The sequence below is a fragment of the Nothobranchius furzeri genome, chromosome 2, assembly GCF_043380555.1.
Source record: "Nothobranchius furzeri strain GRZ-AD chromosome 2, NfurGRZ-RIMD1, whole genome shotgun sequence".
NCBI classification, from domain to species: domain Eukaryota; kingdom Metazoa; phylum Chordata; class Actinopteri; order Cyprinodontiformes; family Nothobranchiidae; genus Nothobranchius; species Nothobranchius furzeri.
This window is the reverse complement of record NC_091742.1, coordinates 73,916,704-73,933,524: the sequence shown is the minus strand read 5'-3', so window position 1 is coordinate 73,933,524 and position 16,821 is coordinate 73,916,704. Positions and strand designations below refer to the sequence as shown.

At 38.0% G+C, this 16,821-nt stretch overlaps 1 protein-coding gene across 2 annotated transcripts in view; it reads right to left on the bottom strand.

Moving 5' to 3' along the window:
• Nucleotides 1-16,821, bottom strand: part of LOC129155662 (zinc finger protein 420) — a 24,180-nt gene extending 7,359 nt beyond the window's left edge. For both annotated transcript variants that reach the window (XM_070547930.1, XM_070547932.1), the window contains exon 1: nucleotides 16,505-16,821. In XM_070547930.1, coding sequence (XP_070404031.1) covers nucleotides 16,505-16,670 — 166 coding nt within the window. In that variant the 5' untranslated portion in view covers nucleotides 16,671-16,821. The remainder of the gene's footprint in view (nucleotides 1-16,504) is intronic.

Genomic DNA, 16,821 nt, shown 5'->3' with positions numbered 1-16,821 from the left:
TTATGATTCTTAGTGGGCTTCCTAAACTTATTTTGGCGTGGCTTTTTCTGTCTTATTACTCATAGCAGCAAGTAAACATCACGTAAAACGTTGCCTCGTGAGTTCTGCGTGCTGCCGTTTCCGTGTTTTATGATGACAGCAATTAACCGGCTAAGCTGTATTTAATTTTTAAGCAATGGTTGATCAATTGTCAGATCACACACCGAGACTACTTACGTATAAATCTGTTATTTGTCCGTCCATCCATCCATTTTCATCCGCGTATCCGGAGTCGGGTTGCGGGGGCAGTAGCATGACTTCCCTCTCCCCAGCCGCCGGAGCCAGCTCCTCCGGGTAAATCCCAAGGGGTTCCCCGGTCAGGTCCGGTGTTGTGCCGGTAAGAAGTCCGCTCCGACATCTTCTGGCGTTTTTAAAAAGTATCCCAGGGGCACGGTAAGGGTCGGAGATGTTTAGTCTATTTATTTTCTGACTATATAAAACGATTTCTTCTGTTTTAAAGTGTGAAGTAAACTCCGACGAAGTAAAATCCAAGCGGATCCCGTTCATGTTCATGGTTACATCCGTGTTTGTTTACCTTTTTTGCATGCCAAAATGGCATCCACTAACTGAGAGTCACGTGGGGTCCGGAGCTCTATATGCAGGAATCTCAAAATTAAATTCAAGACTTTTTCAAGACTTTTTAAGACCTTGTAAAAATAAAATTAAGACTATCGCAAAGAACTAATCAACTGTTAAACACTCATATATTGTTTTTAAATACCGCATCGCTTCGTTTTCCACTTCATGTTGGGTTACGTCACATCCGGGAAAGCGAGGCAGTAGCAATCATACGTAAAGCCACGTGGTTCAAAAATGCAAGCCGCGTGCATAAAAGAACAAAATATATATATTTTTACTTTACATGCATCTATTTTTCATACCCATGAACTCCAAGGCTGTGAAAAAAGTGACAACTAAAATAACTCCCCCCCAAACAAGGTCCTTACGTGCTGCAGATGTGCATCTATTCTACAGTGGATTTTGTAGTGACCTCTGACATTTATATACTTTTATTTTATTGAGAATATTTTTTTAAAAATTCTTTATCTGATGTTTTTGCAAAATGCAAGCAATTTTCTACCAGTCCTACTGTTCAAGAGAGCTAAATATAATAAACCGAAATAACTAATCAGATAATGATTAGGGATCATCATATAATAATTAACTATTATTATGAAACTAATTCACAAAACACCAAACATAGAAACATCAGAAAATATTCCAAATGACTGTAATAATTCTTCAGCAGGATGACCAGATCCCAACTCACCAAATGTGGGACAGAGACTACTCACTTTGGGACGTGAAGCTTCAATGTAACCAGATAAAGTTAAAATGTATTTTTTTAATATTTTCTGTCTTTTATCTCTAACATGACTGTTAAATATACATACACTTATTATATAATTGATGTCTTATATATTCTATTTGAATTAAACTTGAACAAGCAAACAGCAAAAGGTTTAATGCTGTTTCTAAGTTTCTCTCCAGTTACCACAACTCAACTCAGGCTGGACCTTCTACTGTGACTCTGAGTAACTTTAGCTACAGTTACTTTAAGCCATCAACTGATTTTATAAATATAGACAGGCCCACTGTAAAATAATGAAGGTTTAAACAGCTATTTAAAGTTTTCACAGAATATTTGTGCTGACTTTCCACAACAGGAGGTACCTGGATTGGACACAGTCATCCTCCCAGAATCAAATGTGGACATCCAGCTGTTTGGTTTTTGTTGACTGGTTGAGCGACTCGTCAAACATTAACAGAAACTGGCCAGCCTTGTTGATGGTGTCGACGAGCTCCTGCTTGAAGTGTGGTGCTAACCCGAATCGCATGATGTATCCAGTTTTGTCCTTGCCACAAGTGAACAACTTCACTATGTCCGAATCTGGAAACATAGACTTGAAAACTTCAGCCAAGTTTTCATTTGAGTTCAGGGAATGGTGTTTTTCCTCTGTTTGGAGACACCATAACACCTCAGCATGCAGCGTCGCTGTGCTGCCCAGAGCCACTCTGATATCGGCTGCAGAAGATGAGGAAGCAGAGACAGCCCGGCTCTAGGTGCGACTGTCGATCGTGGAGCGACGTTGGGACTATGTTTTGGTGGTTCAACCTGATTTCCACAGAAGCTAGCGATGGATAGCTGCCGCTCTCGGCGGCTAGCAGCAGCTTTGTGGCTAGCACAACACATGTGCGACTTTAAAGAGTTTATGCCCATTGACACAATACTTATTTTCTTCTTGCATATCGTATAGTAAACCTCCCTCACGTTCCCCTCGACTGGCTGAAGCCATTCTTTGAAATCCGGGATATCCAGCCAGGACGCTGCAAACTTGCACTTTCCCATTCTCGTTGTGCGTTCACGTTCACCAACATTCTCTTCCGTCTTAAAATTTAGGAGCGTTCCTAATATGCACCAGGAACACCAGAGCGTTCTTTGCACTTTTGAGCTTCCACCCCGTCCACCCTGGTGCTCTGAGAGAAAAATTACTAACGCACCCACAACAGCGTAGTGTTATTTTATTTTTTTTTATCTTTTATGCTCCCTCTCTCGGTTCGTTAAAAAATAAAACTAAAACAAACTGTTGGCTATCAAATTCAGAAAAAAAATCTCAAAATTTAAGACTTTATAAAGCCGTGATAAGACTTTTTTATACTTTTAAGGGTCTTAATTTTTCCAAAATTGATTTATTACCTTTTAATACTTTTCACGACTCCGCGGATACCCTGATCTTGCAGTTCCTTCTGCCCGTCTCGCTACCATGGGGAGCAGAGCTTTCAGCCGCTCTGCTCCTCGTCTCTGGAACTCGCTCCCCCCTGACATCAGGAACATCGACAGTTTTACCCTTTTCAAAACCAAACTCAAAACACATACAGTATGTTTAAATCTGCCTATGACCTCTGATATTATTGAACTGTTTCTCCCTTTGTTTTTTCTTCTTTGCCTTTTATTGTTGTTTTAATGTATTTTCTGAAGTATTTTCTGTCAAGTGACCTTGGGTGTTCTGAAAGGCGCTTTTAAATAAAATGTATTATTATTATTATTATTACAGCACCTTGACACGACTAAATACATATTATGCAACATTTTGTGAACATCAATTTATTTGCATTTATTTGTTATAAATGCCAATATATAATTCTTGCTGTCAGTATTTGCAAGATATTGGTATTTGGTAGCCTAGTGAACTAGACCAAATTCTTGCTTTGCAAAGTTTGGTCTAGGCATGCTCCATTGGAACCTCCGCAGCTCCTACCAGGACTCTGGCTAGCCAATCACAGCTCTCTAGAGGGGTTTCAAACACATAAAGAACTGTGATTGGTCCATAATGGTGGGCCAATCATAGTGCTCTATCTGCTTAGTGAACAAATCACAGAGCTTTATCCGCTTTGTGGGCCAATCAGGGCACTCTATATGCCTGGTGGGTGGGATGATGCAACAGAGTGAAACAAGAGTATGTCACATTCATTGTCCAGTGGAATGCGGAGATCATTTGAAAGACAACGGTAGAACCCGCCCCACAACCGAGAGCCATCAATGGAGCATGGCCAGACTGGCTTGCCAGGCTAGGTATTTGGGTCTGTACTGGTTAGACTTAAATGAGTTAAACCAAGGTCTATAGCCCTTGGGTCATAAACTATGAGCTATTAGCATACTGGTCTTTTTATACTGGGAATCAGGAGTTATTTTAGTGAACATCTTGTTTCTTATTTATTTTTGTCCTGAATGTGCCCCGAGCAATTTTATGACAGAATAAAAACAAATAAAATCAACATAAATTGAAAAATCGTCTGAAATAATCGAGATCTCAATTTCACTCACAATAATCGTGATTATTATTTTTGCCATAATCGAGCAGCACTAGTGGCATGCATGGTTGTTGGTGCCAGACGGGCCGGTCTGAGTATTTCACAATCTGCTTAGTTACTAGGATTTCCAAGCACAACCATTTCTAGGGTTTACAAAGAATGGTGCGAAAAGGGAAAACATCCAGTATGCGGCAGTATTGTGGGCGAAAATGCCTTGTTGATGCTAGAAATCAGGGGCCTCCGGAGACGGCAGCACTCGGGAAATTTATTATCCATCAAAGAAGACAAAGTCGGAAGTATGAGCATTAGTGCCCTAGTGGAAATGACGTTGGATGCGGCGCTCACGTTTACGTACGTTGCATGCAGGCGGGAGGAGTATCAGAAATCCATGGAAGATGACTGATAAACATAACTAATTTGGTGCAAACATTTACTCGCCAAATGGAGCAATTTGCTCGCATTTGGTGAGTGTTAATTTCGGACCCTGCATCCAACACTACACCATAGTAGAAGTAAAAATTACTGTTGTTTAAAACATGGCATTCCAGCATTTTTTAACAGCATGCTCGTCTTTTCCGCCAGTGCGAGCTATTTCTCTCCAAGAATTATTAACATGTTGATCACAGTGATCTTTGAGAGCTGAATCATACAAATGTCTGTATTTACGAACCTCTGCCATACTAGTTCTTGCCAGTCCGCCATGTTTTACCGCATCTGACCGTCCACGTGGTTAGAAAATTTCCTATGTGCACGGTGCGGAAAGTTTGGCCCATGCAGAGGCACGGTGGAGGGACGTGGTCGTTAAAATGACGCAAATTTGCCGCGCGGAGCTGTGCGAACCTCGCGGACGCGTCAAGCATAAACCAAGTTTTAGGGATTAAAGAATGCGTGTGCAAAATAGAATAATTTATATATGTAGCATTGTTAATCTACATAACTAGAATTTAACGTTGTTGCTATTCAGCTTTGTTAAATTCTGAGAAAGATCAAGCAAATTGGCAATGAAACTTATATTATATATATATATATATATCCACGGATATTTATATAATCGATAGAAGTTCATACACCAACGGGCTTGGTCCATATTTAAACAAAAGATTAATATTTAAATTAAGAGATTTTAATTAATAATGAAAGTTTATTTATTAATTCCGAAGATCTAAAGAGATCTTTGCTCGTTCAATGACCAAATGCACCACTCTGTGTCTTATTTCAAAGAAGAGTGAGGTTTAAAAAGTTAAGAATTTATTACTAACAATTTAAAGATGACAATTTAAAAGACAATTCGTAAATGACAATTTATAAAAGCTTTGGTATTAAAACTTGGTATTAAAGCAGTCCGTGTCTGGATGAAACTAAACATGAAGTGTGTATGTTTGAATGTGTGAATGTAGGTCTCAGAAGGTTTTATCTTAGAGAAAAACGTGTTCTGGGTGAAAGAATTTGGTTTGCAGTTAAGCTAAATAATTTCTTAAAAGAGGCATTCAGACGCAATCTGTGTTCTACCTCACCGTTCAGATGACCCTCTGTTCAGATCCGGAGGTCAACGGAGGATGTTGATCAGCCTCTGGGTACTCGGTCCGGTAGGGGAGACCAGTGGTACCGACTCTCTGGTCCTAGAGTTGCCGCAGGCACACAGGTGTGGAATTGGTTTGCGTCTGAGCAGATTCTTAAGGAATCTCGTAGCGTCAGCTTGTGCTGCAGATGACGTTTCTATTGAAGCAATTCTATCGGCGTGACAGAAAAGCTTTAGTAGAGGTTTCGAACGGCCGACTCGATCCTCTGGACTCTCGTTGCCACGGAGAGAATTTGGTGACCTCAAGAACTGAACTTGAACTGAGGAGTTAGGTTTTAATAGACGGCCGGTAATCTTATTCTAACGAATTACATTTTGACATGTAGATTTAACATACCTCAGAACATGCCCTCTCAGAGACAGAAAGTTCTGGGCTGTCATGTGACAAAGACATGTGAGTGCAGTTAACCTTAAACTGATTTAATGTGTCCTGCATGATTGTGTATAAGTGCAGATGATCTTCTTGTCACTGTTAAACATTACTGATTATCATAAATAATAATAATTATTAACCAAAGAATAATAATTCATTTCAGTAATTAAATACATTTATAATGAACCTTGATGATTATTTATGAACATTGTAATAGACAGTGAAAAGAGTTTATTAAAAATGATTCTTTTAAATCTTGAAGTGTCCCTCGTCTTGCAGATGGAACAGCAGTCAGATAAAGGCAGTCAGATTAAAGGTGTGGTAGACCGACATTAAGTATCCTGTGATGGATAATCTGTAGATAGAAGTGCAGCCAGGACAGCTTGACCCAGCTGAGGAAGAGTGACCTTTGGGTCACAAATGAGGCCATTCATGTCGCTACATATAGGAGTTTTTTTTTAATTGTAAACAAGGGAAGCAGAAGATACATATAAAAAATCTAAAAATAAATTTGTAACAATAATTAGGAAGCAAAAAAAAAAATTATGGTAATCTATTCAATCAGAATAAAAATAACAGGAAAGCTACTTGTGTGACTAATAGAGAGAAAACAAAATCCAGTATTCCAAATCACTTTGTCAAGGACAAAAAAGATATTCATGATGATGAAATCACTGATGAGTTTAATGATTTTTTTGTAGATGTGGGTAGGAGTTTGATGGAGAACAAACCAATAATAGAAGATAAATTGACCACAATGATTAGTACTGTCAATAGTATTGTCCTTGACAAAGTAGATAAAGAAAAAATACTAAACATTGTAAAAAACTGTGGAAACAAATGATCAACCGATTATCAGGACCTGAACATGATGACTGTTAAAACCATCATAGAATCTGTCATTGAACCATTCACTTACATTTGTAATCTATCACTTTCTACTGGAAATTTTCCTGATGCAATGAAAACAGCGAAAGTCATTCCTTTGTATAAGAATGGTGATAAACATAGTTTCAATAATTACAGGCCGGTGTCACTGCTTCTACAGTTTTCTAAAATATTGGAAAAAGTATTTGTATCAAGGTTGGATAAATTCATCAAAAAAAATTTTTAACAATGAACAAGAGGTTTAGAACTAAACATTACACAGCAATGGCAATAATGGAATTAACGGATAAAATATCAACAGCAATTGACAATAAAAATTATTTTGTTAGTGTTTTCATTGATTTGATAAAAGCATTTGACGTCATTGATCACTCAAGGTTACTTCGAAAATTAAGTCAGTATGAAATAAGAGATGTGGCTCATCAATGGGTTAAAACATATTTAGAAAAAAGGAAACAGTTTGTTCAGATAAAGGACCATAAAACAAAACTATGTGAAATTAATTGTGGAGTGCCACAAGGGTCGGTCCTCAGACCAAAACTGTTCATTTTGTTTATTAACGACTTGGTAAATGTATCTAAGACACTCGGTACCATTCTATTTGCAGATGACACAACACTGTTTTACTCAAGATCAAATATACATATAAAGTGATACATGATGAACTGATTAAAATTAATAACTGGTTTGATATAAATAGATTGACACTGAATCTTAATAAAACAAATTTTATGTTGTTTAATGATAAAAAGAACAGTGATGTGTCATTGCAAATAGATGGGATTGAAATTCAAAGAGTAACAGAAACTAAATTTCTTGGAGTTCTTAGTGACAAAGACTTGACATGGAAATCCCATATTAGTTACATAAAAGGTAAAATTGCCAAATCCTTAGGAGTATTACATAGAGTCAAGTTTTTACTGACTAATTCTGGTTTGTTGGCATTGTACAATTCACAAAATTGTTCCATACCTGACTTATTGTGTAGAAATCTGGGGAGCAACATACAAAAACTATACACAACCCTTATTTATTTTACAGAAAAGAGCTCTGACAATCATCAATTATAGTGGCTGTAGAGATCCATCAAACCCATTGTTTATTAAATATAAATTACTGAAATTTCATGATTTAAAAGACTGGAAAATCTTACAAACCATGTATCTGCCAACAAACATTCAGAGAATATTTGAAAAGAGAACTAGTAATTACATGCTGAAAGAAACTGATGTGTTTACAAAACCTAGATTTAGAACTAAAATTAAGGAATGGAATATATCTGTAAATGGTGTTAAATTTTGGAATAACATTAAAAGGGAAATTTAATAAAACTCTGTCATTTAATATATTCAAAAAATTTACCAAATTGAGTGTACTAAATAATTATGAAAATGTAAATTAAATCAATGATCATGATCACTCTGGAATTAAGAACAGGAAAAAGTTTAATATGAATCTGTATGTGAGTCTGACAAATGGAAACTGTATACAAATTGATTATTTCTTCTGGAAAAGGGGGCAGAAATTATAGGACCGTTTTCTTCATCCTGCTCCTTTTCGTTCAAATTTGATTTTTTGTTATGTATTTCTTATTTTTATATGTTTTTTTTGTTTTTATTTTGAATGAAATAAATAAAAAAATATATATAAATATAACGAAACTTTAAAATTTATTTTACTTTGAAAAACCAGTACTGCCGGTTTTCCCCCGTGTGCAAAGGCTCCCATCACACACAGTGCACAGGACACCGAGTGGACAGAGGGGCACCAAGCAATCAGGTTTATGAAAAGAAAAACAGATTATATTAATGTTTATTGTCTTTTTTTTCACTCATCAGCCACAGATACTCGCTACTGTCACTTTAGAGCTGAGACAACTAATCGATTTAATCGATTATAATCGATTATTAAAATAGTGAACAACTTTTTTAGTCATCGATTAGTTGTTTAATAATCATATTTTACCGCATAAAGTCTATTTTTTACCACAATCTGGCATCGGTTACAATCTGTTAAATTTGCCGCCAGTGTGTGGCAGTAATGAGCCACTGATCTACCAGTGGAGCCGTAGAAGAAGAAATGAGCCAGTGAGTGCCCTCGGTTTTCATGACGTATCACGTTACTGATGCTCATCTTGCTGTGAGAGATGGCGGAACAAGAAGAAATACGGAAGAAAAATAGAAGCGACAAAACTGAAGAGGAAACCCCGGACAAAAACCTCACGAGTATGGGAGCACTTCACTCTAGATGCCTTGAAAAGACGGATGACCTGTAAAATATGCAAAAACCATCTAGCATGGCACGGAAGCACGATGTCCCTAAGTGAACATTTGAGATGAAAACATGTGGGGGCTGATGCAGCAGAGGAAGAGCCAGTCCGGTAAATCCGGTAACAGAAAATAAACAAGCTAACGCAGATCAAATTTGGGAGCTGAGTTCATTATAGTGGATGTTAAACATGTTTTTTTTGTCGCGTCAGTCTACGGTGTTCTACTTCTGATTGACTAAATGCAATCATGAATCTCCTCCGTGTTGTGAATCATGCGCTTGCCAAATTTAGCACGTCTGTTTATAAGAATGTTCTCGTTAAGAGAAAAACGGCACAAACCCATAACTATGTTCCTCATTCAAAAAAGGACAACTCTGCGGTGAAAAATATACAGACGAGCCATGTCCTGGTGAATATAACGCGGCATAGTTGTACGCTTTCAATTTTTAAATGCAGGAGAAATTCAGAAAGTAATTTTTTTTACTATTAAAAGGCTGTTTTACTAGAGCTGAGGAAAATAATCAAATAATCGATGCATCGGGATGCGGACATAAACGATTCTGCATCGTAGAAGAGTACGCCATAATCGATTATAGTGGAATGTAGTTTTGTTTTTTTAATGGCGGCACCAGCGCAGATCCAAATCTGTCAGAGTGAGCGTCCTCCACATTTACCTCCGCCTTAATGTGGTACTGCAGGGCTGAGCGCTAGAGCTGTCACCCGAGACCAAACCGGAACCCAATCAGCCCGACCGGTTCTGTTGGATTTGGGCCGTGAATTATGCTAATTGAGCGGGTTGTCGTGCGGCGCGCTCCGCTCGCTCGATCAGCGACCGAGAGAGAGAGAGAGAGAGACACTGTCTGCTCAGAGAGAGGATCGGAGGACGCTCCTCCAAACCGATGCTCCAACACGCGTTATTATTTTCATAATTTAATTATTATTTCTCCTGGAAGCGCTCAGTCAGACTGCTTGTTGTAATGTAGGGAGATCCGGTCGTGGGGAGGGGGCGGGGTCAGTGACGGCGGCTGCAGCGTGATCGTCTGTCTCTTTTATTTAGGGACACGGAGAAGTTAAAAGGAGAGAGAGAAATAGAAGTTCTTGTTCCACTTTATTATTTTGTGTCATGATGATAAACTGATGGTAAATTCAGCTTAAAGAGAAGCTGGGAGGAAGCTTTGGTTCATTTTAAGTTACAGGAGGTCTTGTCTCCTATCTGCTCCTCCAGAGACAGCATGGACATGAGGGTCACATGGTGAGGGTCACACAGGACAGGTTAGTGGAAAGGTTTGTAGTTAGCTGGTTAGTGAAGGAGATCCATCAACTGGGTAATTTAATCCTAATCCAGCCCACAGCCTTCTGCTGGTGTTATTATCAGGAAGAATAAAACACACATCTTAAATATTATTGGAAGTGTAGAATTTGTTTGATGTTTTATTATTTTCTGCATCAAACAGAACTTGATTCATTCTCCAACATTTCAGAAATGAACCACTGGGTTCAAATAAAATAACAAACTAAGTCAAACATTTCATTTGGTGTTATTTCTGACATCCTTGAACTGTGGCATAAACATCTGACTCTAGAGCTGCTCAGAGACATTAAACACTCGTATATGAACACATTATGGATTTTATTATTACATTATGTGTCCTGTAGGTTTTCAGTACTTTTTTAGATTTTGTGAGTTTTTGCAAAGCGTGTTTTTCTCATCCTGAGGCGTGGTGCTGAACCAGGAAACAGATGTTTTACTTTGTTAAATCTTCTTAAATGTTTAAAATGTTTTGTCCTAACCTGTTGTGAATGGAGAGCTTTTGAGGGATGGCAGGTTGTGTCAATTACGTTTTTGATAAAAAAAAATAAAAAGCAATTATCTGACATCTTCTATTTATCGATGAAAACAAATCAATATGAAATAATCGTGATGCATCGTGATGCATCGGGATATCGAATCGAATTGAATCGTTGACCCAATAATCGTAATCGAATCGAAAGACAAGTGAAGATTCACACCTCTATGTTTTACTGTCTAACGCTGTAAAACGCCTCACAACACATTTTTGTCAAAATAAATTATCACTGTATATTGTTAATTAATTCAAATAATGTAATATTGATTTAGTGTTGAAGTGTGTGTGCTGCTTTATTTTATATGTGTACTTATGTCAGTCTATTTGTGTTTCTTATGCAGAAAAAAAAACAAGCAACGATGGACAACTACATGGGGAACAAGACACTCACCCCCCAGCAATGCATACCACTTACAAACTCTATTCTAGATTCTACATTATTTTTTATGGAATTAACCTCTTATATTTTGATGCCAAAAAATTATTCTGGACTGATATTTTGCACTGTTTAGCTGTTATTTACACCGCTGACTGTGTTCATGTGCAATAAAATAGATTGCAGTCAACTGCACAATTCTCTTATGTTTTTCTTTTTCATAACTGAAATGTATTCATCACTTGTATAGGTTAAGTAGCTAAACAATAACAAACCGATTAATCGAAAAAATAATCGACAGATTAATCGATTATGAAAATAATTGTTAGTTGCAGCCCTATGTCATTTACAGCAAAAGTTGGGCTTTCTACCGCGGTGACTCACTCACACGTCCCTCTCCTACAGTAGTTTGGTTAGGGTTAGGAAATTAAAACCTTAGGATTCCTAATGTTTTAATCCACCTTGTAACCAGTGTGTTTTTTTCTGTTTGGGAGACAAACCCCTCCTCCGTAACCAAGTTATACAGAAGCCCGGAAAGGTCAAAATTCCTCAAACGTATTTTTTCCTACTGGCTGATAAAAATGTATTGAATAGAACAGAATAGATTTATTAATCCCACAGTGGGGACATTCACTCATTACAGCAGCACGTACACAAAGAATAATAACAAGATTACAGTAAAACTGATTTCAGCCATGTTTGCTTTCATAACTTCAAGAATTTCATGCTGATGACCCACATGAACATAATCCTCTGTTTAGTGGATGCAAATACATCAAGAAGTTAGCTTAACATGATAGATTACTTTTGCTTGGAAAAATACAATAACTGGTTACCGTATTTTCCGGACTATAAGCTGCTACTTTTTCACCACGCTTTGAACCATGCGGCTTATAATGAGGGGCGGCTTTACTGAAGATTTTCCTTCACCTGCCAAGGGGCGCTTTAGCAGAAAGTGAAACAGGTGGAAGTCAAAAGTGGAAATCAAAGAAAGTGCTCATTTTAATTTAGCACATGCAAGCAGCCAGCACGATGAAGAATTTTTTTCAAATCCATACCCCCTCATCATGGAAACTACACGTATGAGTTCATGTGATGCCACATTTAAGTTGAAGGCAATCGATCTGGCAGTAAAGGAGGGAAACAGTGCTGCCGCACGTAAGCTTGGCATGAATGACTTCAGTGGTTTCAGTGCGCAGGAGGAGGATGAATAAACTAATCAATAACTTTTCTGTTTTGTTTGATACTGATCAGTTCAGTTATGTTCAATTAAACTACATTTTCAATTCAGTAGATATCCGGTAGATATATGCGGCTTTTAGCCTGGTGCGCCTTATATAAGTACAGTTCCATGTTTTTTTTTTTAAACTTAGTAGGTGCGGCTTATATTGAGGTGCGCTCCATAGTCTGGAAATTACGGTATATTATAAACAACCCGAGATGGAATTTAAATATTTTACATTGATTATGACTAAAAGTTCCTGGGAGACATTTGTGACATGTAGCTGTAACTCTTTACTGCTGATAGATAGATGATGAGTCCTTGTAAACCACCCCCTGAAGGCGAACAGTCGGCACCCAAAGCACCACATACACCCAAAAACATACAATCTTATGTCTCAAAATCCACGTCTCTTTTAGGGCCCAACCGATATGCTTTTTTTTGGGACAGATACCGATATAAAACTTTTAACAAAAGCCGATAGCCGATATAATCGCCGATAAATCTCCCTCACAAAATAAATAAATAAATAAGAATAAAAATTTTCTTAAGCTTAAACCCTTCATTCTCTGCCTTTTTATGCAAACTTATTTCTCTCTTACACACCAAAGAGCTGTCTCAATAACTCACTAGGGTTTCCAAGTAATGCAAATAAGATTTATTTAGCAGATCTCAAAAACAACAGAACACACAAACTCAGTCACAGCATAAATCTTAACATTCAAGTTTTTTCTTGTAAACTGTGGTTTCCACAAATACATTTCAACTTAAAGGAATATTCCACCACTCAGCAAATTGTGTCTTATTAAGATTCCCCAGAATCAGACAAGTCAGAAAAAGCATTTTATAACCAGCCCAAAATGATCTGGCAGCAGTTGGTTTTCTTAGTTTAGCATCAAACAATGCAAGTTAATTCACATACATTGTAGTGTTTTTTTTTTTTTATGTAGGTGAATGCAAGCTTTCCCTTCCATTGCTTTATGCTAAAACAACTGGTTACAAAATGTTTTTTTCTGACTTAGCTAACTCTGGGGAATCTAACAACACACACACAAGTTTAGGGACAGAAGATCCCAATAAGAATATTAAAATAATAAAAATGCAACAATAAATAAAACGTAATACTTGTTCTTTGCAACAAAGTAAAACTCTGTGGAAGTGAACTTGGTGAACTTATTCACAAAACTTATTAATAAAGCTGGCACCATCTGCTGGATAGGTAGCGCAATATCGGCCATATCGGCCGTCTTTTTGGCCAATAGTAGGGCTGGGGGTAAACGATTATTTTAAAAACGATTATTCTGACGATTATTTTATCGAATAGTCGACTATTCTAATGACTATTTATACAATTAATCTAATGATTATTTTTCTACTGCACAGTTAATAAAAACCAAAAAATCTCTAATAAATTCCTCCAAAAAATTGATTAATTGTTACTGTAAGAGAATAAACACTACAGGCCTCCCATTTTGTATAACACTGCTTTATTGTGTTGGTTGGTTATGTTCTGGTGACATGAAGAACTTGGGAGTGCAGGCTGCTGCCTGAGAGGTGGTTGGAGACAGAGTGTCTCCATGCTGCTTCGTCTTGGTCACTTATGTGTGTGAGGCGAGTGGTGTTACGATCCTTCCTGGGGAGTTTGGCTCGTGTGCAAAAAGGAAGGGACAATAATGTGGGATTTAAAATTTAAAATGATGATCGGGTTTATTTACAACTACAAAAAACCAAATCTTTCCATCCACAGGTTGGGAGTAATAAAACTAATTCTGCCTGTGGGGAATTAAAACAAAAGTACAGATAACTATGGATGTCCCGCTGGGCAAATATTACAGGGTTTTGGACCAAAATAAGAATCTCCAAAGTTCCAAACTCTAAACTGGGTGGTTAAACCAACCTCAAGGTGATATTTTAAACTAAACCGAAAACTCACAACACTCTAAATGTAATAAAAGGGAGATTTTATTACATTTAGACATTTATTAATTTGTACCACAAATTATTATTTTTTATATGTGTTCAACATGTTTAAATATCGCTTGTTTAATTAACCAACATTTCTAGTGTACAGCGCCTTGTTTGGTTGTTATGCCTTGTGAATGCGCTTTATAAATAAAATTGGATTGGATTGAAAAAAGATGAACTCTAAACCAAAACGTAACAGCTTATCCAAACGCAAGAAGCTGTTAGCGAAAATGCTAACAGTAGCTTTACCAACGTTAAGTTCAAGTTGCCAAGTTTAAATAAACCAAAAACACCCAGCAGCAAACAGACCAGCTCGGAGGAGAGACTGCTTACACCAAAACAGCTCTCCTAATGTCTGAAAGAAGCTCCTTTATGAAGGGAGAAACGCTCCCGGTGATTTTCTGCATCTGCTATAGAGACGGAGCAGCGCATTTGACCCCGGAAGTTGTTGTCCGTTGCCGGGAAACGAAGGCGGGCAAAACAGGAGAGGAACCTAGTAGCGGACGGACGTTGTTCCGGGTCTTCGGTATTTGGCTGAGATGTTAGTGAAGGCGGAGAAGAGGGCGAACTAGAGGAAAAACAGGCAGATTCCACCTCTATTTACAAACTCCTGGGGATGCAACAAGTGGGCGCGGTGCGTCGACTACTGGATCTGACGTCGACGAATTTTTAGAATTGAGCCGTCGACGTCATCGAAGCTTCGCTACAGCCCTACTAGCCACACTCCTGAACAGACATTCCCCATCACGCGCTCTGCGCTCCACTGACCAAGGCCTGCTCGCTGTCCCTCGTTCTAGGTGTTGTACTCGCGAGGACCGGGCTTTCTCTGTCCTAACACCGTCACTCTGGAACCAGTTGCCACCCTCAGTTAGGCTGTCCCCATCTCTGCCAGTCTTTTAAGAGTCGCCTAAAACCCCACCTCCTCCGCTTGGCATTCCCTGAACGTGTTTGAATTTGGCCCTCTTTTATGTTGATTTTATTTTCCTGTTTTCATTGGTCTCTTTATCCCTTGTTTTACCCATTTGTCTTCTACTTTAATGTTTTACCTTTTTTGCACTATTTGAATTGCTTTTATTTTTGATTTATTCATCATGTTTCACATTTCTCATGTACCACGTTCAGCGCCTTGGGCTTCCCGACAGGCGCTTTATAAATAAAGCTTTGATTGATTGATGTGGCATTTCAAAATAAAGTGCAATCAAGTCATTAATGACTATTTTTACTAATTCCATGGTAATTTCTCAAAAACTGTTTCATTCCGCGACATCAATCCACTTCAGTCTTAGAGTACACATCGAGCACTACATCCTCCCCAAATTTCATGAAGATCTGATGTGGCATTTCAAAATAAAGTGCAATGAAACTAGTCAGTAATGACAATTTTCACTATATTCCACGGCTGATTTCTCAAAAAGTTTGATTCCGCAACATCATTCCACATCTGCCTTAAAGTACACATAGACGACTACATCCTCACAAAATTTCTGATGTATCATCAGGTCTTAATAAAATTTGCAGAGGATGTAGTCCTCGATGTGTGCTCTAAGACTGAGGTGGAATGATGTTGTGGAATCAGACAGTTTTTGAGAAATTAACCATTGAATTTAGTGAAAATTGTCAATATTTTCACTTTCTTTTGAAATGCCACATCAGATCAGGATGAAAGGGAGGGGAGAGATAAGAATTGCAAAGTAGACAAATGTGTTTATTCTTTTAATTTAAAGTATTTTTAAATAGATAAAATCATAAAAACACAGTTTTTATCTTGCACACAATTTTACACAAACACATTTATTTCGTGTTCATTATTTTAATTACAAGTATTTTTAAATAGATAAAATCATAAAACGCAGTTTTATTGTAGACACAATTTTACACAAATTTTGAAATGTGTTTTGAGCGCTTTTATTTTGAAAGGCACTCTACAACGAGGACACCGTAAATTCTCTTGTAGTTGCGCCCGAAAAAATCGAAAGACGGCTGGAAGGCAGTCAGAAAACTGAGGTCCGCTTGCTGGAGATGATCTACACAAGAAAGCGGCTTTCTACACACCTTAAATAATAACAGGACAGGGCCCCGGGCTAAATTATTGTCCCAGTCCGTCTCTGCACGAGTCCCGCTGGTGTTTCTTACCTGCTCTGTGTGTGCTCTGTGGTTCCCAGCTCATATCCGACAGTCTACGCCGACTACCGTGACCTTCCTCGAACTGGGCCAGGGCTTCTTCAACCTTCGTGATGAGTTTTCTAGCAGTAGCTACTTGCTTGTTGACAAACTCCATCAGAGACTCTCCTGAATACATGTTTAAGCCGTATATATGTCGATGGTTTAACCCAGAGACTCAACATTCACCTCATACAACAAGCTATGTTTGCTATCAGTCCTTTACTTCTTCGTCTTGCTTTTGGTTGGCGCTCGGAGAACAATGAACGTGTTACCGCCACCTGTTGGCC